The 21,436-nt window shown below is 34.4% G+C and overlaps 2 protein-coding genes and 1 long non-coding RNA gene across 5 annotated transcripts; 2 read left to right on the top strand and 1 right to left on the bottom strand.

The window, feature by feature from the left end:
- Positions 1-279: 279 nt before the first annotated feature.
- Positions 280-4,118, bottom strand: APX3 (ascorbate peroxidase 3). 2 transcript variants are annotated; one of them, XR_015212383.1, is made up of 11 exons: positions 3,996-4,118; positions 3,751-3,874; positions 3,502-3,626; positions 3,354-3,403; positions 2,617-2,682; positions 2,491-2,539; positions 1,883-1,965; positions 1,720-1,799; positions 1,522-1,624; positions 483-819; positions 280-425 (listed from the first exon to the last, which is right to left on the bottom strand). XR_015212383.1 is itself a non-coding variant. In XM_086591458.1 (10 exons), exons 2-10 carry the CDS (start codon positions 3,861-3,863, stop codon positions 622-624), a joined length of 867 nt encoding a protein of 288 aa, XP_086447584.1. In that variant the 5' UTR covers positions 3,864-3,874; positions 3,996-4,118; the 3' UTR covers positions 280-621. The 2 variants fall into 2 exon arrangements, 1 of the variants encoding a protein (XP_086447584.1); XM_086591458.1 differs by having other exon boundaries at positions 280-819.
- A 3,162-nt stretch (positions 4,119-7,280) lies between these two features.
- Positions 7,281-8,872, top strand: LOC147519940 (UBP1-associated protein 2B-like). Its single transcript, XM_086591456.1, has one exon. The coding sequence runs from the start codon at positions 7,298-7,300 to the stop codon at positions 8,666-8,668; it is 1,371 nt and encodes a 456-aa protein (XP_086447582.1). The 5' UTR covers positions 7,281-7,297; the 3' UTR covers positions 8,669-8,872.
- A 3,637-nt stretch (positions 8,873-12,509) lies between these two features.
- Positions 12,510-17,716, top strand: LOC147519939 (uncharacterized). Of its 2 annotated transcripts, XR_015214333.1 has the most exons (3): positions 12,510-13,730; positions 13,817-13,948; positions 17,314-17,716. It is a non-coding gene; the product is annotated as an uncharacterized LOC147519939 (long non-coding RNA). The 2 variants fall into 2 exon arrangements; XR_015214332.1 differs by lacking the exon at positions 17,314-17,716 and having other exon boundaries at positions 13,817-14,048.
- The last annotated feature ends 3,720 nt before the right edge of the window (positions 17,717-21,436 follow it).

Here is a 21,436-nt window from a genome sequence, read left to right as displayed (position 1 = left end):
CAAAACTGAGCACACAAAAAGAGTAGTTTTCATGCAAGATTTATAGGGGATAAAACTAATACAGACCCTGCCAAAACACTTGAAAATAAACGCCGCACCTAATATGATAGCGGGCCGTACTTTTTCGTGTAAGTACGCGCGTTTTTAAAAGCACAAAATGATTCGACATACTTATGCAGCAAACCAGTAATGGCCGAATTTGGTATAATTGTAAAGACCAGCAAACCAGTAATGGCCGAATTTGGTATAATTGCAGCAAACCAGCAAAGCACAAATGAATTTCCATGTTGAACCTGAAATATTATACTTGTAAAGACCGGGTAAGCTTTCATTAGTAGCTCTCACATAAAAGTATTGGCTTCACATTTTGGTTTAAAATAGAGAAGAAACCAGATATCTAAACAATGTAGGGACAATCTCAATTACTAAATAAATCATTAATAGGACTTCAAGAAAGTAAAGGTCAACTGCATCCTGCAAGCTAATGGGTCATTTTGTACTTATAAGGCTCGAGTAATAAGCAGTATCACATGATTTATTTTTTCAACAAGGACAGTAACAACAGATTCTTTTGTGTAGATTATGTATGACACGGCCAATAAATGCAGCAGCAAGTCCATATTACTTCATTCTTCTTCGAACTTCATAGAAGTAACTCAGGGCAACCACTGCTGCAGTAACTGCAACCCCCACTGCACTTTGTGCTAATATAGTACTTGTCTTTACGTCTCCCTTGGAAGCTGAAGAACTTGGTGTAAATCCCAGTTCAGAAAGTTTCTTGTGTGATGCTGCATAATCTCTGAAAAAAGCATCTTCGTCCTGCCATAGCATATACAAGTAAGAATATATACACGCTATGCACAAATAGGAGTATGTACATACCAACATACACACCAGACATGAAATATCATTCCCAAATATTTAGATAACAAAGTTTTTGGGGTGGAAATCATGCAGGATTAAGTGTTCATTCCCTAGCACCACTACATTGATTGTGTAGGGACTGCTTATGACCGAAAACAGTAATTACCGTGAATTTTACCCATTCAATATATGATTTTTCCTTTTTGTGATGGTTTACATTTTCATTTGCGGTCATTACCACGGATTCGAAGGCTAAAGATTTCCTGCAGAAGGCTAAAGGTTCAATAGCATATAACACATATCCAGTGCTCCAAAGACGACATAAGTACTCTTATCTAAGCAATTTTGAGAGTTGGTTTTAGCTACACTCAGCAGTATGTGTGTAGAGTTGTTTCATTTTCCAATTAGAAGACAAAATAAAAAGAACACAAAAAAGGGAGGAAGTAAAGATTTTAGGCTGATTTCAGCTTACCAAGCAAAGCTTTCAAGGGAACAACGTACTTGGTAAAGTTCACTTTGACTAGTGTAACAGATACTTTAGTAACGGTGTTCAGCTATTTATGATGTCAGAAGCCAAGAAAGGGTGCATTATAAAGGAATATCATGATTGAATATCATTCTCAGTAGTTTCTTATGAAAGCAATGCAGAAATCATACCTTTGCATACAGTTTAACGTATTTACGGAACTCTGGATCTTCCAATAGAGCTTTGTCTGTGGGAAGTTTCAATAGACCCTCTGTTTCCTCTTTCAGAAGCTCCCTGATAGTACACGGATAATATAAGACACAATTCTGGAGCTTACTGATTGTTTTTTTAACTACATTAAATATAATGCAGTTCTCATTGAATCTTACACAAAATATGAGTTGTCAAATTTCAGAGGCTCTTCAGTCCACGCACCCTCAAAGCCTGATCTCTCAGGATGTGCCCTTCCCTGAAATGCCAAAGAAAAAAGATATTTTACAAAGCTGTCGCTTAAGAAAACTGATGTATGTAAATCAAATGATCGAGAGATACCAGTGTATGGGCCCCAGATAGTGCTACAATATCTTTGTCAGAAAGACCCATCCTATAGAAGATGTCTCTCAAATGCTGTACACCTAAAACCAAAATTTTTGTCATCATTAACTGCACATACACGCATATACTTTCACTGACAAAATTGAACAGCTCGCAACACGGGGAGGTAAGTTTAGAGGTCACACTGAAGTGTTCTTATAAAAATCTGTTGATAAGGAAAGGTAAGATCTCATGAAATAATTGAGATATTTGTGTATTCTCATTTCCCGTGCCTTTTATCCACAGCTCAGACATGACATTAGAAACAATAAAAAAGGACTGCATCCCAATTTCGAATCGAATGAAAGGACAACTTTACTAATTACAAATTTTCTTGTACATGACAATATGAGGATGACACCTGGATGGTAAAAGAACCTAGAATTCACCAGCTTAACACGTCTTCACCAAAAATAACACTTTTAACCAATTTCGTTTGTCATATAATAATAATAACAAAAAAAAAAAATCAATTTTACGGCAACTTTTTGATCGATAAGAAGATATATAATGTGAAAACCTAGCAAAAACACATAAAAGGCAAAATCATTGAGTATTTCTGTTACCTTTTTTAGCATCAGGAAGACGTCCTTCGTTGGGAGAAACTTTTGAGTCCTGAAGAATGATTAACGAGTCATTTTTCACCCAACAAATATTCCAATGACCCCTTGTGACTAGATCACATGACATACCTTTCTACCAGGAACAAAATCAATGGTGGGCCCTCCGGTAATCTCTACTGCAACAACTCCAGCAAGCTGATATCAATATAGAATTTGAAGTTCATTATCAAACATAACATAACTAGTGAATAGTTCTATATAAAATATGGTGACTATTATGGCTCCATTAGATATTAGCTTCCAGTGTGATTGATAAATGTAGACAGTAAATCAATATTTCCAATAAGAAGATAACATAAACTCTCTTTATTGCGAAACAACTATTTTCTATAAGTCAAATATATATGGGATATATGTATATATAAGCTCTTTCAGAATTATGCATACACGATATGCAGTTCTGCACAACAAAATGAATATTAATATCACTAACTAACAACTTGCGTCTTACAAGTCTCCACCAAGTTCGGCTAAGAAGTGTGTGTTAGTAACACTCATCTCATAAACGAAAAAAGAAGTTCCAAGTTTTAATAAACTGTGTTATGTTTTGTACATGAAGAAAATGTCCGCTAAGTGTTTTTTTTTAATGCACCAATAGCACGGTTTTTAGAATCTCATGCTTCAACAACAGTTAAGAATATCAACAAAGTGTTTTTTTTTTTTTTAATAATCCACTTATATTCTACAGCCTTTGCAATAATAGTTGTTTCACGATTTGGACCATGGTAGATTGGTAATAAGTCAAGACTAAAATTCCTTGAATAAATAATCTTTCAATCAGAAAAAGTGCATTCCCATTGTTTTACCTGGTAAAGGTCGGCATACGTAATTTTGGGGTGCCTTTTCTTCACCGGCTCTGATATGGAAAAACAAAAATCCACAACAGTAATCCCAAAAGACTGACTAACTTAAAGCCCGCACCAAACACAAAGATACTGGTAAACAGCAACTCACCACAAAGATCAATTGCTATTTTTAAGCCATTATTTGCACTGTGCTTCAATTCCTCGTCGTTCCTAATTGAGCCATTAGGACCACCAGTCTTGGTGTTAACATCATAAGTGCCTGCATCATGCCACCTGTAAAATAACAAAAAAATGGTGTCTTTAATTGACTGTTTTAGAGTTTGCAGCATGGGCTAATGGCTAAAAGTAACATTATTCTCATATTAATCGGCCAGAAATACGAAAAGGAAATAATTACGCTAAGCGGAGCATGATGGGTGCACAGTTTCTGCTGGAAATAAGAGCACGAAGATCACGACGAGCCTTTTCGATTTCCTTGAGATACTCAGCATCAACTACAGGAACTGCCATGGGAGCTGAAACTGCAAATATATATATATATATTATTAATAGAGACTGAATGAAGAAGAAAATAAATATTGATGTGGTTATAAATATATCAATAATAATAATAATAGATTGAATGCAGAAGAAAAGGATTACTTTGGAGTGAAGAGAGAAGAGAAGGATTGCTTTGTTTATTTTAGATGAGGAAATAAAATGAGGCCAAATAAATTTTTATTATTGGGTTTCGGTCCTTCTGGATTGGATTGGAAACTGCCAACAGGCATCCACGTGGCATGCTTAAATTGCCTAGCCATCAACGAGCATTCCGACCCATGCCATTGTGGCTGATATTTCGATGCTGCCAATTTGGGGTAGGGGTGGCAATGTGTCCTATATATTTGGGTCTCAAACCCAACCCAATTACTAATTGTGTGGAGTATGTCAAATTCAAACCCAACCCACCGGGTTAATTTATATATAATGGGCATTTAACCAAAACGGTGGGGGTGACAAGCTTTCCAAACACCTAATATTACAGCTCATGCCATTTGTTTGTTTTAATTTTGTTTTTTTAAAATAGTAGTTTCACTATAAATTAATGAAAAATAAAATAAAATCAGAGATTGTTAAAGAAAAAAATATTTATCGCTATTATTTTTTTTTTTTTCCGATTTTTCACCAAATTTAAGGTCATGCCATTTTTTTTGTTTCTCAAAAGCATCCATAATTCAGTATTATTAATTCTCAAAAAGCATCCATAATTCAATTACATATCAGTAAAAATTAAATGAAAAAACATATCTTTATCAAATTAATCAATATGATAGCTAATTTTTTTATTTTTAATCATTTATTTTATGGGTTTTTTTACTTAACATCCAAAAAAGTAGACCCCCCCCCCTGCCTTTTTGAGATAACCCCCCATTTTGAGAATCATTACAAATTGCCCCCCACTCCGTCTGTTTTATGAGTACCGTCAGTTGCTATTTTGCATATTGCCCATTGTATCCCTATTATAGAGCATAAATATTTTGGGTTTACCCCAACATTAAAACATAAAACAAATTTTATGTAAAACCCCTAAATTGAACAAATGGAAACAATCTTAGAACATATTTTACAATATTGGAAGTTGATGAATCCACCTGTTGTCAACATGGATCCAGTTCGTGACACCATTGTTCCATTACTCTTTTCTATTTACCCCTAACAATATCGGGTTGCCAAACATTCATAGCTACTGAAGCACTTATAACCATTTCCAAATTACCCAATTCACTTTAAACCCATCTTCAATTTAATTAATTGATCCTTAATTTATTTCAATTTTGCAGTATGCACATTAATTTGGCTTTCTATTCTATAAACAGTGCGTTGATGGGCCGCAATTTTTATTTTTTTTTTCTTTTTCTTTTTCAAATTTTGATTTGTAGAGACATTTTAGAAGAAGAGGCCGGTGGGTTTGAAGGATAAAAAAAGAAGAAGAAGAAATGGAGCAAGCTTGTTGGTAATGGTAATGATATGTCAATTTTCTTGGTTGTTTTGAAGTTGGGGAAGGATTTTCGGATTAAATGGGGTTGGGTGTTTTGGGGTTGGTGTTAGAAGGAGATTGGAAAAGAGAGATTGTAATTTTTGGTTAGAGGATGGACATTTGGATTTTGTTATTGTGCTTTAATGGTGTTTTTGGGTTTAGTCAAATCCGATGAACTAGATCCATTTTTTTTGGATTCATCAACTTATGATTTTTTTTATAATTTTATGATTTTTTTGAAAGGTTGGTTAATGGTTAGATTAAAAATATAAGGTTTTACAAATTTTGAAAATATCTATTTACTTAATGATTCTCAAAATAGGGGGTTAATACGTTTGGGGTGTTAAGTAAAAACCCCTTTATTTTGGTAGTTGGGATAATGAGATCTTAAAAAAATAATGTTCTATTAAAACATGTTATATTGCCCTGATGAAACCTATTCCACGAGAACAAAATGTACCAACAACGGGTTACGCGAGTTGTTTATATGGGAAAATAAAATTTTCATTCAAACCATAAAAGCCATCATGAAAAGGCTTGGGTCAAATTTGTATTGAGGGTAGCCACAAACATGAAAACTCAAACATCAACCCTCATTTTTAGGGCCAAATGAGGGCCTAGCCAAGCTCGGTATAATTATACTTTACTAGTTTACTTTTATTTTATTTTTTATTTTTTATTTTATTTTTGGTTTTTTATTTATTTTTATCATATTTTGATTATGTATATCAATTTTAACTAAGTATATAAAACTAATTCTTATGCTTAAATATATATCTATATTTTTGGATTTGTTTTTATGTATGACTTATATTCATATCACTTAATCAATTACAAAAAACGCATATGTTATGTTATGTTATAATTAGGGGTGACTTCATATCGGATCGGATTAACCTCCTTCCGAATTTTTTTCGGAACCTAATATGCTAGTCAAATCCGATCCAATTTTTTTTCGGATTCAAAATATATTTATAATTTCAAAATGTTTTGTTAAATTTTCAAATATCTATGGTAAATTTTCAAATATCTTCAATTTTCAATTTTTTTGGAAATAAATGCCAATCAACGCGTTAAATTGTAAGGAGAAAACCATGTCCACATGTATTTACCAACAACAATACACACTTGTTTATTAATCATTCAAACAAAGAATCCAAGAAAAATGAGAAAAGAACTCAACATTTTACCGCAATTGAGGTGCGGGTATTTAAAATAAATAAATTCAAACTTTTGGAAATTGAAGCGTGAAGTGATATGCATGAATAATGGATTCGATATTTTAGAGTTATATCTAAACCGATCCATTTATTTTTGAACTTTTTGAAAATCGGAAAAATAGGCCCATGAAAACATTTTTTTCATATCATTCATCAATTTTGGGATGGATTTGAAAAATGGTCCAATTCAAAGAAAAAGAGACAGGGTTATGTAGTTTTTGTTTATCATATAAAAAAGAAAATTTAGTGATTTTTTTTATACAACTTAGATAATTAGAGATAATACATAAATGAATAAATTAAAATAATAATAAAATTTTGGAGGGATATCGAATCAGATTAGTTTTTAGAGTTATATCATATTTCCGATCAATTTCCTCAAAATTTTTGAAAATCAAAAAAGGAAAATAGGCCCATGAAAACTACACTCAGAGCTAGACCAATTTTGGGTCACCCTCACTCAAAAATGTCAATAGAAAAAAAGAGACACCTCTAGTTATAATCTATCATATATTGAAAACTAATTTAGTGATTTTTTTTTAATACAACTTAGATAGTTAGAGTATAATATATAAATATAAAATAAAATAACAATAAAACTAATGAGGGCGGGTGAGGGCTTAATAAGGGCCGAGCTCATACTTTAGAATCGAGGCCCTAGTCCTCCCCTCAAATGTACCCCCTAAATTATCAGCCCTCACTCACATATGTTAACAGTGTCAGAACCCCCTAAATTCCGAAATAGTAATAAATCTCCGGTGTTGACAATGGGGAAAAAAAGAAAAGGCGGTCCCAAGGTAGAAGAACCCATCATCCATAAACCAATTCCCGAACCAGAAGAAGAAGAAGAAGAAATCGAAACTTCGGAAGATGACGAAGGTCTAGAAGAAGTCGAAACATCCTCCTCCTCCGAAGAAGAAGAAGTAAAAAAAAAGAAAAAAAAGAAAAAAGAAACCGAATCCTTACTCGAACCATTCGGAAAAGACCAACTGATTGAAATCCTCAAACAAGCGGCTCTCAATAACAGTTCCATCTTCAGACGCCTCACTCAAGCAGCAGAAACCGATACAATTCACCGCAAAATCTTCGTTCACGGCCTCAGTTGGGACGCCACAACTGAGACCCTACTCGAAACGTTCAAACAGTATGGTCAAATTGAGGATTGCAATGTCGTTATGGATAAATTAACGGGTAATTCTAAAGGTTTTGGTTTTGTGCTATTTAAAAAGCGTATTGGAGCTAGTAAAGCGCTTAAGGACCCACAGAAAAAGATTGGGAATCGAATGACTGCTTGTCAGTTGGCCTCGTTTGGTTCCGTACCTAATCATCCCGTTCCCGATCCTACTGGGAGGAAAATTTATGTTGCCAATGCACTTCAGCATGTCAATCCCGAAAGGCTTAAGGACTTTTTTTCAAAGTTTGGGGAAATCGAGGAAGGGCCGTTAGGGGTTGATAGGAATACTGGGAAACTTAGAGGTTTTGCGTTGTTTGTTTATAAGACTACTGAAGGGTGTAAGAAGGCTTTAGAAGAGCCAGAGAAGTTGTTTGAAGGGTGTCACTTGCAATGTAAGAGAGCGTTGGATGGGGTAGGCAGGCAAAAGAATCAGAATACCGGGGAGAATGCCATGCTTGCATCAGTAGGTTTGTCTACGGGTAATGTTCCCGTTCCTGTGAATTATGAAATGGGGTTTAATCCGGGAATGGTTGGGCAGAATCTTGGATTGAATTTTCCTCCAGCTGCGGGGACTTCACTAATGGGTCAGAATCATCATGGGATTATGAACACTGCTGCTTTGGGTACAACCTTGACTCAGACTGGGTATTCACCCTCAGTTGGGAGGGGAATGTCTCCTACGACAAATCAGAGCGAGGCGGGAACTACTTTGGGGTTGAGGGCAGCTTATGGAATGCCGTCAAATATTAATACTATAAGCCCAAGTGTGATTGGAAGTTATGGTTCTCAAGCAGCTCTACAGGGTCTAGGTGTTTACCAGAATGCTCAATTAGGCCAGTCGTTAGCTAGGTCTCAATCTGGTATTGCGTCTTTGGGAATCATGCCACCTAACCTTGGACGCTAGGTATGATAGATATCTAATCCCAGTTCCTTATGTCCTGGTGGTTTGTACTATGCTGTATGGTGCTACTCTTATATTTTCCTTGTAATTGTACCTGGGTTTAGTTCTGTGTTTCAAACACACATGTTAGTTGTGGTTGCGAAGTTCCTATTATTTTGGTTCACTTGCATTGATTATGGTGTTTAAATATGATTAAGTTGTTGTCTACTTGACTGAGTAAGGTAACTTTTGATTTCTGTCATAAATGCGGTGGTAGTTCGAAACCCATAATTTGCCTTTGCGTAATACTCTCCTATGTGGGTAAATTATTTCTATGCTGTGTACTTCTCTTCTTTTGCTTTTAATTGTCTTTGGGTGCTTCGAATCAAAATGGAATATAACCTAAGCCGTGTATTATTAAGTTCACAATTTCATGTGCTATTATGCATTAACAATTTGGCTATATAAGTGTTAGGCGTTTATGTGAGACACAAGTAGAAATTAGATACACAAACTCGGCATACATAGGCAAAACTCTCTAGCACATATGTAAGTAAGTAGGTAGTTGACCATTAGGTATTTGAGAATGTGATGGTCTCTGGAAGAAGGGAGAAGAAATTAAAAAAGACCTTTTTTATTTGAATAGAACCTGATTCATGTCCTACCAGAAAAGGGAAGAAAAGTGGTTAGACTCCCCTGATGTGATGAATTATATCATCTTTCTGTGCACCTTTTTAAAGACTTTGCTAAGGTTAACGAAATTCTTTTTGTAAGACTTAGCCTATTCAACTGAGCTAAAAGCTTGAATTCGGGTTTTGTCTGGCAGAGTGAGTTTCAAAAAAATTATAGCATGTGTATCTTATGTTTCGATGAGCAGGAACTGACTACTCTGGTAGGAATTAGCTTAGGTTAAACCAAATCCTTCTGTAAGAAAAATCCAAGGTCAAGAGAAATCCCTTTTTAACTTTGTAAGGTCTTGGCAAATGTGAACTGGTCTCCTCTTGTAGCCTGGCAAAGCACCAGTGGCTCAAGGTGTCATGTCATGTAACTAGGGTTTTACACCACAATTATCTCACCTGGATAACTAGATTCATTGACAAACTAACCAATTAACTGTTTATGCTCTACGTGCATTTGCATTCAAAATCCTTACCACATACCTTGAGATGAAGGTTGTTGCAGAGATTGAAATGGTTTCCTGCCGTTCATAAGTTGAATGCACATGGGCCTACTACCACAATATACTCCCTTCATTGCAGTCATTGCTTGTGATCTCTCATTACTCATGCTGAATTTCACGAATCCATATCTCTTTGAACGGCCAGTCAATAAAGACCTCTAGCTCAACTAGGAGTAGAGTAGTGTGATAATAAGTAGTAGTTGTGATCAATCGACTTTGGCTCTTCTGACTGTCATTGATTATGTGAGGAAACGTGTGCCCACTAAACGTTGGAGTTAGCGAAACTTAAGTGGAAAAGTTATGAGAGAATTTGTGTTTGGACACATTTATGAGAACCTACTTAAGACGCTCTCCAAAGGATCTAGAAACGACCCTGCTTGTACAAATCATTGTAAAAATTCACTGCATGCATGATTATATGTAGATGTTCTGATTATTGTGTATTTATTAACTTAGGTTTCAAAGGAATTAATCATCGTTCTGAGATGTATAGATATATAAGATTAATTAAGAGAACAAGCATTTGGTAGACTATTTTGGTATAGAATTTAGGTAAGAGTAATCCAGTAATTTATTCGTAAGTTTAACTGTTATATATTTTGCTTGTGTGAACTCGATGATTATGTTGATCTTTGCGTGTATTATTACAGATACATGGTCTCTGTGAAAATTTTAATATCATAGAATGAAGGCAATACATATATACATATATGTAATAATAGCGGGTCACACGAAATTTCATTTCTTGCCATTTGATTTTCTTTTCATTATATATATTTTATTAGGTGGCTATATTTTTTTTATGTTGCAATTAGAGCAACTTAATTATGTTAAGCATGATGTGGACTTTGAGTATGAGTTGGGCTATTATGGGCCCTTTGGTTACCAATATTAGATACATGTTGAAGCTAGAAATAGAGAAAAAAAAAGGAGGTCGGCCATTGCTTATATTTTTTTTTTAAGAGAGAGAAAACCAGAGAGGGAAAAGAGAGAGAGACCAGAGTAACATGAGAGAAAAATAGTAAGAGAGAATGAGGGATTAGAGATTAGAAGGAAGGAAAAGAGAGAAGATGGAAGGCGACCAAATTGTTTTCGACTTCGAAAGTTTGAAGATTAGGAGCGTGGGATTTGAATTCACTTGTAGGAATTGGTTTGCTTTTCGATTCAAGGTGCGTAATCGTTTACTTTCCTTATTAAATTTTGGTGTACGGTAAATGTTTGGTGAATCATATGACATGGAGAGTTGTTAAAATTGTAGTTAAATAGACTTCTTTTAGAGAATCCTATTCGATTTGTATGCAATCTCTTATTGAAATTGGTGATTAAGTTGGAAGTTCAATAATTTATATTGGGAGATGGTTTATAATGTAAAAGTCTATCAATTTCGTGTGGGTCATTTAATTGGAGCTTTTGATTGAATTGGACATTGTTATTTCCTTATTTCTTGTTGTAAATATACAATGGATTAAGGTGAGAAGACTTCAAAACAGTTTCTCGTATTATAAATTTGAATTTTCTTGTTTGGGGTCTCATGTATGAATTTTAATATAAGAGGCTTCACCTTGGTAAATGTTTGGTATTAATTTTATTTGTTGGTTAATTTTAATAAAATGACGCCTCACGCTGTATAGAGGAACTAACAGTCCTGATGTAATTTATACAATGTTTTTAGTAGATTATAGACGCGTTAGATAAACTAATGCCTTCCAAGGGAAGGAACTAAATTGTCTCGAGGCGTAAGGGTTACTTAATTATTCTGGCATTCGTCGAGATGGTTAAATAGTTAGGTTAAACAATGAGATATATATATTGTTATGATTTTCAGGTTATAACAGAATTTAAGTTTATGAAATGTCAAAAATACAAAAGAGACTCTACCGAAATTTTTGTAGGATTTTTCTGTCTTTGTATAGTTTGGGTTTTGCTTGGTTGGTCCATAACTCCATATCATGTCTCGAGTTTCATAATGATTGTAGATGTCACATATCTTTAGTATTCAATCCTTATGAAATTTGGGGCGTGACACAACACTTTTGGCATATTTCAACTTACCTACACAATTGAAGACATTAGTCGAAAACCTATTTGTCGACACTAGGGTTGTTAATGGGCTGTGACAATCCCGAAGCCTGATTAAATCCGAATTGATAAGACAAAGACCTTGACATTATATTTAGTCCCATAAGATTATTGGGCTAGGTCTGGACATACTCTTGTCCCGTCCGATAATAGTTCGACCCGAAATCTATAGTAGATTTGTGTGTTTTATAGTTAATATTAGTAATATATTTATTAATAGTGTACATAGAAATTTGGAAGCAATGTTGGTTTGTGTTGTTTTTGCAACATAAGAGGTGAGGGTTTGATTCTTACTAAAACAAAACAGTTTGATGTATTACTAATTAATGGACAATGGACTTAGGCTTGGCCCGAATCCAAACTTGTCCAATAGGACCTAAACCATATTTGGAGTCGGAAAAATATATATATATAGTCCAGCTCTCTGACGAACCGATTCTCGTCATAAATAAAAACTCACGTGTGTGAAACAAACAAAATCCCATTTGCACAAAAAAAACACACTATTTTCTCACCCTTCGTGACTTTCTCTCTGCCCCTCTTTTCTCTCTCCTAGTTCTCTCTCCCCATTGTCGCCACTCTCTATCCTTGTCCCTTTAAATCTATATTCATCTCCATCTTCTTTAACCAGGAAACTAGGACTGCTCTGACTGTTGTTGCTGTCGATTGAAGCTTGAGAGCTTCAGAGGTGTAACAACTAAATAAGATATAAAATGAAAAATTCAAAACTTGAAACAAACAAAGCTTGTTGAACAGGGTTTACTCTGTCTTGTACTGTGTATATGGATAATTTTGGTGGGTACAGTAGCGCACCAAGTGCCACTCAGAGGATATTGGTGGAGAATAAGGGGAAGCACTATTTAGCTTTTAAAAGATACTTAGTTCTATTTGTAGTGTTGCACTTGGAGAGAAGTTCATTCAATCAACACTATTTCATAAGCAGTATCATTGAATCAATCTTTAGTTGGGGTTAAACTTTAGACACCTAACTTGATGAACCTTTTTCTTAACAACGAATTACATATTGATCTTTCCAATATCTAGATTATATTATAACTTTTTGGTTTTGGATTATTGGATGTTCAAAGATTCCCATGGAGGATTCTGAACTAAAGCTCCTCCTTCATATGGCCCAAGTCTTATGTTTCTAGCTAGCGTATCCGCCCTGTTCCTTCTGATCTGGATTTACCTATTTCCCTTTGAGAAAAAAGTAGAAAGAAGCGGAAAGGAGCGCTCACGTTTTTTGGCTCTAGCTGCTCGCCTACATGCAAAAACCACGATCCTGGAACACCCCGACCAGCAAGTCTCTCCCGCACCTATGCTGCCTTCCTATTAGGCTTCTGTGTTCCCTTGCCCCACAATGAGTAGAGATCATTCAAGAGCAGTGGTCCAAGTCTTTTATACATAGTTCCTTGTGCTAATAAGAAATTATATATGATGCTATACATAATCTAAGAGAACCGATCTTTTAAAAGGTGGAGGTGTCGCTTGAGGCAATCTAATATTCACTACTAATTCTCCATCTATTATTAACCTTCACTCAATCTTCTTAGTTCTTGCAATCCTTTTCTAGTTATGTCAGTTGTTTGTTTAAAATATCTTCCTTTTGCGTTATGGTTGTTGGTTTACTGGTTATTATGTGGAATGCCATTAATCTATGTAGACTGCGATCTTTCTTCTCTGTTAAACTTAATATGGTCTTTACATTTTAAATTTTTTGCCTCAGCTCTGCATGCAATGCAGCTAGAAGTTGTCCGTGAATTGTTGGTAGGTACGGAAACTGGTGATCGCTTGGAGGCTCTGATATACTTTTCTATCTATCTTAAGGTTGCGCAATTATTGCTTGCTTCAAGTGTTGTTATTGAATTAGTTTTTACAGGCCTTAAGCTTACGGCAATATGTTTCTTGTGCAGTGGATAAATATAGGGCAAATTCCATGCTTTGAAGATGGGGGTCATCAACGACCAAACAGACATGCTGAGATTTCTAGACTCATATTTCGCTAACTGGAGAGTATGTCATACAGGAAGGATACACCTCCCCTGGTAACTTTGTTTGACGGAGTACTTTTATGCACATTTTCTTTATTGAACCTAACAGTCAAACTGCACTTCTATTGCTAAAGAGTTATTTTTCTTTATTGAACTATATTGAGGAGATACTTGTTATTCACAAAATTCATCCATGCCTTCCATCATTCAAGTCAGAATTTACTGCGTCTGTTCCCCTTACTCGAGAGACAAAATAATAGGAAAAGAGAGAGCATACGTAGAAGAAGAGAGAAAAAGTAGGATTGTAAAAGGTAATTCTTTTTAGGGTGAACTAGTGTTACCCCCTACTAGATGAGCCAATTAGGATTTCCCCCCCACTAGATGGGAAATTAGGGTCTTCCTCCTAAATACACACAAAAAAATTTCGGTCAACCCACTTTGACTTTTTTTTTTGTGTGTATTTAGAAGGGGAGACCCTAATTTCCCATCTAGGGGATTCTAATTGGCTCATCTAGTGGGGGGTAATACTAGTTAACCCTTCTTTTTATTACCCTTTTTGGCGTGGGTTTTTTTTAGGTACGTCCGGTTTTTTTCTTTCTTTGTCACGTGAGACTATTATTTTTTGTTAAGTCCGTTTACGGACGTCCGCTTAAGAGCCAACCTGTATATATATATATATATATATATATATATATATATATATATATATATATATTTGATTCTTACTAAAACAAAACAGTTTGATGTATTACTAATTAATGGACAATGGACCTAGGCTTGGCCCGAATCCAAACTTGTCCAATAGGACCTAAACCATTGATAAAACCCTTCAACTTCATTTTGTTATTTAATAATAGAAGTTTGATTAAAGTTATGTGAGATTGTCTAATAAGAAGAAGTTCATATTGAAGCTACTTAAATAGCAAGGTGTTTTCAATCATAAGAAAAAAGATAAGATAAACACCGTTTTAAATACAAAACTATACTTATCGAGACATTCCCACGATATATAACACAACTATATTTTGAGATTAGTTCAATGCATTTGCATTAAGTTTCGATTTTTACATTATTTTTATTTTTGAGGTTAGTTCAATCTGATTTGCATCTAGTTTCCGATTTCTTGTTTATTATTCTTTGTAGTTAGTTCAATGCATTTGCATTCAATTTCCAATTTCTTGTTAATTGTTCTTCAAGATCAGTTCAATGCATTTGCATCCAGTTTCCGATTTTCCATTAATCATTTTTTGAGATTAGTTTAATACATTTGCATCCAGTTTTCGATTTCTCATTTATTATTCGATGGGGTTGTATTTGCATCTAGTTTCTGATTTCCCTTTAATTATTGTTTGAGGTTAGTTCAATGAATTTCATCCAGTTTTCAATTTTCCGTTAATTATTTCTTGAGGTTAGTTCAATGCTTTGCATCCAATTTATTTTTTAGAATTAGTTCAGTGTAGTTGCATCCAGTTTTCGATTTCCTGTTAATTATTTTTTAAGATTAGTTTCACGCATTTGCATCCTGTTTCCAATTTATAGTTAATTTTTTTTAGGCTAGTTCAATACAACTACATCTAGTTTCTGATTTTCTTTTAATTTCATCTTTGAGGGTTAGTTCAATGCATTTGCATCCAGTTTCCGATTTCCCGACAATTATTTTTTTATGTTAGTTTGATGTATTTGCATCCAAGTTTTGATTTTCCATTAATTATTCTTTGAGGTTAGTTTAATACAGTTGTATCTATATTCGATTGTTCATTCATTACTTTTTAAGATTAGTTTAATGCTTGCATGTGTATCCAATTTTCGATTTTCCGTTAAATATTATTTGAGATTAGTTCGATGCATTTGCATCTAGTTTTATGTTTCCCGTTAATTGTTCTTTGATGTTAGTTTCATACAGTATTATATATATTTTATAATATTTGTCATTATTGGTTTGCCGTTATTTTTTTTTTCATTTTCTATTATATATTTTGTGATGTTATTTTTTGTATAATTTAATTTTTTATATGTAATTTATTTTGGTTTGGTATATAATTTATTTAATCCCAACATCCACTTTAACTAAATAAATAGTTATATAATTTATTTAAGTCAACGTCCTAAAATTGGAAATTATAAAATTCAGGAATTTAATTGGAATATGTCATAATTATTGTGGTCGGAATTGTAGTTTTTGAAATCCTTAACTATGACTAAATGTCTAAATCCCACAGTGGATGACACATCAAATTGATCCAACTTTATTTGTTAGGCCCATATATGTAGTACATATAATACAATTTTATTTGTTTTGGGTGTACACATGTACTGTTACTTATTTTATGATTAGTTTACTTTTTTTTTCTTAGTCACATGTGTGGTTAACAAATGCATAAAGTAAATGTTCAAGCAACTCAATTTATTTTTTCCTTTGTTTTTTCATAGTTTAATTGTCATTTTCTAGAAAGAAACTTTGTTATGTTGAATTTCACCTGAGATTAGTGTGGAAACTATTCTTTGTCGCGTAAGGGTTTTAGGAAAATCATTTTTGGTTGAAACTATTGTTTTTAGCAATTTAGTTTTTTGTATATTTTTTTTTCCGTAATTAGCTATATTGTTTAGGAAAAGTTGGAGACTTTGTGAAACTCTAGATGGGATTGGTTCTTTATTTATATCATACTTTTTCGTAATTAGTAAATAGTAATAGAGTTTGGAAAAAACTGGAGTCTTTTGAGTGTTCCAAAAAATAGATTGGTGAGGGGTATAACTATAATATATATCTAAGGATTTGGAATTGTTTTTTTTGTAATTAGTATTAGAGTTTACAAAAAATTGGAGACTCTATGAAGTCTTGAAAAATAGAGCTAAGAGGGTATAGCTATAATATATATCTAAGGATATATATATATATTCTAGGTTGGGCCTAGACCTAGGTGTCTCCTATTTAGGTCCGCCCGTTGACAGCCCTAAGTGACACAAATAATCGATTGCTAAAATTGTGCCAGGTGAAACATCACTTCACAAGTTGCAATGTTGGAATCATTAACAAGAGAGTGCCAAATTCCAGAAAACCGAAACTTTTTTCCCAAGTTTTGGTATATCTGTTGATGTTTTTAGAGTTGTGCTAGTGTACTGTGGACGTGTTACTTCACAAGTTTAACTTACTGGAGTTGTGATGTTTTTCCTTTCAGTTTCAGTTGCAGAAGTTGTGATGTTCTCACCCACTATTGTAACAGTGCTCTGCACGTCCATTCTACTAATATCTACCTATCAAAAAAAAACAAAAAAGAACAAGTTTAACTTACTGGAACTAGTGGATTTTGAACTCTTTTTAGTTTTTTTTTAATTTGGTATAAAAAAATTGAAAAAAGAGTAACTTCCGTATCCAGTTATACCAAAATTTATATGATTTGCAACTCCATTGAAAAATGCAGATTTATCCGGAAGTGTAAGACAAAACAATCAGGGAAATTTACCTAGCGACAGGTAGCGCAAGTATTTAAGTAGAGTTCATCCATGATCCATCCAAGAATGAAGATTTCCAACTCTTAAAGTTTTTTGGTTCACCACGTCTCCAAATCCTTGTTCCAGAACTCGTCCATTGTTGTTGCATAGAGAAGAGTGTCAGTGAGTTTGGACTGTTGGTCTGAAACAGAACCAGGTGGAAGTGTGGAACTGGTTGCCACGTACTACGCTTTCATCCATTTCAAAATTTTCTGATCAATTCGGAAAAAAGAAAGATGAGACTTTGTCAAATTTTAGAAACACGTAAATCATATCGCCTGAAGAAGTAAAATTGCTCGCATTTGCATATCAAACATCATTTTGCACGTAAAATATCTGCATTACCACATTTTGTATAATCATGATCGAGTCATGACCAATATCAAATCGTTCTATACCTCGTGTATCACTTGATCCAACACGTTCGATTCAGTAGAGCTTCAGATGAGTTTCTGAAATTATTGTGCTATCTTTGCTGGGAATACAAGGGATATGATATTATCGAAAAAAAAAAAACTAACCTAAGCAGGCTAGCAAAATACAAATTTCACTAGGGATTTTTGTTGTTTAGTCACTTAAAATTTATATTAGTGTGATGTCTGCATATGATTCCGGTTGCCTGGTTTCCCGACAAGTGTGTTTCATTGGTTGAGGATTAGGGTTTAGGATTAACGATCACAAGTTAAAAACTTTCCAGATTTTACTATTCAACTTTTCTGTTACGTCTGAAACAGACGTTAAACCGTTATTAAATCGACTGTCGTATTGTGGCCTTGTGGGCAAACAGCAACTATGTCTAGATTTGACATTATAAGACCTGTACGGTAAAGAGTAAATTGATGTGGTGGCCATGTTCAATACCAAACGTCCTATTGCATTGATAATGCGATTGTGTTTCGAACGTGACATTTGTATCTTGTGCAAGGCATGCCAATATGTTGTGTGTGTGTGTGTGTGTTTTTTTTTTTGGCTAACCATAAGAGGAATCACCCTACAATCCAGTAAGTGTTTCGGCAGGAGGCTGACATCCTGTCCGGGAACAGCCCATCTAGCCTGAGCTTCTGTGTTATGCCTCCTGCTGATCCAATGGAACTTACAAAAACCAAAAAACCTACATACATCATCTACCATTAGCTTAATAGATTTGAACCTCCAACAAAGTGAGTTTGACTCCAGAGTGTTTAGTACATTATGAATAGCTAATTTATTATCATCCTCAATAAAAAAAGAGCTGTCTCATGTACTCCTTGCTAACTTCACTGCTACTTCAATAGCTACTGACAAGCACCCAAAAGTGTATTATGAAACCCCATTGAGACCTATAAATTTGGTTCATTATGTGTTTAATAATCATGAAATAAATATGTTTTCACACTTTTGCAGGTATTTGCAGTAAACATGGAAATATTGGTTAAACCTGCAATAAAGCACGAGGAACGGCGTATATATAAATTCTTTTAAATCAACGTAGAAGCATCAAACTTCCAAAGCTCCTACCTCTCGAACCGGGGACTCGAACGCGACAAGAGAGCCGCTCGCATAATCGTAGGCGATGAACTCTACGCGATAGGCGGGAAGTTGTAAAACCGCCCAAAATACCGGATCGCCATCGGATCGCGCATGGACCCACTATGGGGGGCCACAAGATTGGATGAGTCATCAATCATGGAGCATGTCAAGACAAAGATAACAAATTATTGGTGCAAAGTTGACACCTTGCATGTAATAAATTAGATTAGGTGTTAATAGTGAAAAAAAAATGCAAGGTGTCACTTTGTTTTAATGTGGTAGATAAAAATGAATCAATGTGGTTTGATAATTCACGTGGGAGGAAATGAGATTTCTCTCAAATGGAGAAGAAATTAGACAAATGTGGGGACACTCCAATTACTCCCTTGACTTATTTTCCTCACATGACATTATTTTAGTTCCTTAGTGAAAAGGAGTTTTAAAAAGTTTTTGATTTTATTGAAAAGCTTGTAATAGTTTTAATGGAGGAACACTTGTTCTTCTAAGAAATAATAGAAGTGAGTTTGGTTGTGGATTTTCTTCTCTCTCTATCTCTCTATCTCTCTTTCTCTTTTGAGTTTTTATTAGTTCATAAGTTCTTGTCCCAAGGATCATGAGCTAACTTCCCTTTTGGGGAGTTAATCCAACTCATGTGAGGGAAAAACATTGGTTGTGAGTTTGGTAGGTTTTTAGGATGAACAACTAACACTACATCCTATCCCAAAATGATAGTTGGTGTAGTGTCTAGTTAGGAATCAAACAATGAGCTTAGAGATAAGTCATTGTTTGGTTTCACTTGCTAGCATGTATGAGCTCTTAAGTGAGCCATGCATGCTAGGGATCAATTCTATTTTTCCATTAGGGACTTGTCTATGAGTCTAGGAAGAATCAAAACCTTTTTCAAATAAACAACTAATGATAGTTTCACATGAGGAGGATTAACTCTCCACCTTTCTTTTTAGTAATTTGTATTTTGTTTAAGTGCATGATTTCAAACTTAAATGTTTTGCTTTAATGTTTGTTAGGAAGAAACCTAGTATTATAACCTTACTCCTTAGTTCCCTTATTGTAACATCCAATTTGTAGTTGTTCTATACTTTAGGTAGTTCGAATCCTTATTCTAACTCTACTCAACGAAGATCGTGAGTAAGGTACTTTGAGTGCTTTTACATCAAACTTAGAGAGTTCAAATCTCTAAGTAGTGTTCTCTAAGCATATATCCAAGCATATATCAAATGGCGCCGCTGCTGTTCTAAAGCCATAGAACTTGTGCTAAAGATCGGAAGTTGCATAAAGGGGGAACCCCCATTCTCTTTCTTCCTTTACATTTCATTTGTTTTTACGTTTTTTTTGTTTTTTTTCGTATTTTTTGCCTCGTAAACAACCTGTTCGCTAAAAAAAATTTCGTTCCACTGCCAGGTTCCAAAAGTTAGGACTGGGAAACATCATTGCAGCAAATTATAAGACTTCGCGGAAAATTCAAGTCATTGCGAAAAAAAACCAGCGTCTGGGGGGAGTCGCGCGTCGTGAGTGGGACCAGCGGCCCCGGGTGAATTTCTTCGTTATTGCTCATTTTTCAGCCACCAAAGATCTCCCTCGATCCACCTTGATCCATTTCCGGGCCTAAATATTTGGTCCAAGATGGAAAAATTCGATAATCCTTTGGGATTAATCGCGGCCGACGGATCGAAAACGTCTGTTTCATATCTTTTTAAAACGGGGAAGCCAACAGTTCCAATTTTCAGTATTATTGTAATTTATTTATATTATTATTATTATTTTTTATGCATGTATGCCATGTATATAGTATTAGGAAAAATTTATGGATTATTATTTAAGCTTTAGCCCTCGAATTATGCATGAATCAAATTCAGATACCGTAAATATTTATATACGATTACACGGACATGAATTGCATATGAATGTATATTTACATATTAATGGTATTGTATTGCATGGGTATATGTCTTTCACGATAAATGTTGCTTGTTAAATGTTTGATATTTTCACGATATGCATTAACGGTATTGTCTAATATGTCGATTTTGTCAAGAAAAAAGGAGAACATTCCAACGAGGGTTAAAATCTTAGTTGGGTAAGTTGTTTCTAAACCCTACGGGGGTAAAAGCGCTCTCTATAGGACATTCGCAATCTCAATGAGTATTGTCGAAATCGATTTATTATGCAATACAAGAGTCGTATTTTAGTTTGGGTATAATACTTTGCATGTTTAGTTTTGTCATCTATTCTCACAGATGTATAATCAGATTCAGATGCTAATGTATTTAGATACGTATGAGTGATTCAAATTCGCTCTGTTACTATTGATATACATTTACGTAATATCGATTTACAAATTAGCGTACATATACGTATTACTGATGTATATTTGCCTGTACGTATGGAAATATTTATCGATGACACAAGCTTGCTTATTCGTATAGCTATACGTATGAGTAGAGTACTTTCACATGCTAATCGCACCTAGTATTGTATGAGTAGATCGTATTTGTATGTTTGTATTTTAAACCTTGCATAAATCTT

The sequence above is a fragment of the Coptis chinensis genome, chromosome 2 (assembly GCF_015680905.1).
Source record: "Coptis chinensis isolate HL-2020 chromosome 2, ASM1568090v1, whole genome shotgun sequence".
Lineage (NCBI taxonomy): Eukaryota > Viridiplantae > Streptophyta > Magnoliopsida > Ranunculales > Ranunculaceae > Coptis > Coptis chinensis.
Note: the sequence above shows the minus strand (reverse complement) of the source record. Positions and strands in the feature narration are given on the sequence as shown.

Excerpts from the sequence above, each read along its gene's own strand:
- APX3 (XM_086591458.1), bottom strand. The coding sequence starts at position 3,863 with ATGGCAGTTCCTGTAGTTGATGCTGAGTATCTCAAGGAAATCGAAAAG. Across the intron at positions 2,540-2,616 it reads ATTTTGTTCCTGGTAGAAAG|GACTCAAAAGTTTCTCCCAA; the intron begins GTATGTCATGTG and ends ATCATTCTTCAG. Across the intron at positions 1,625-1,719 it reads TTTGACAACTCATATTTTGT|GGAGCTTCTGAAAGAGGAAA; the intron begins GTAAGATTCAAT and ends GTGTACTATCAG.
- LOC147519940 (XM_086591456.1), top strand. The coding sequence starts at position 7,298 with ATGTTAACAGTGTCAGAACCCCCTAAATTCCGAAATAGTAATAAATCT.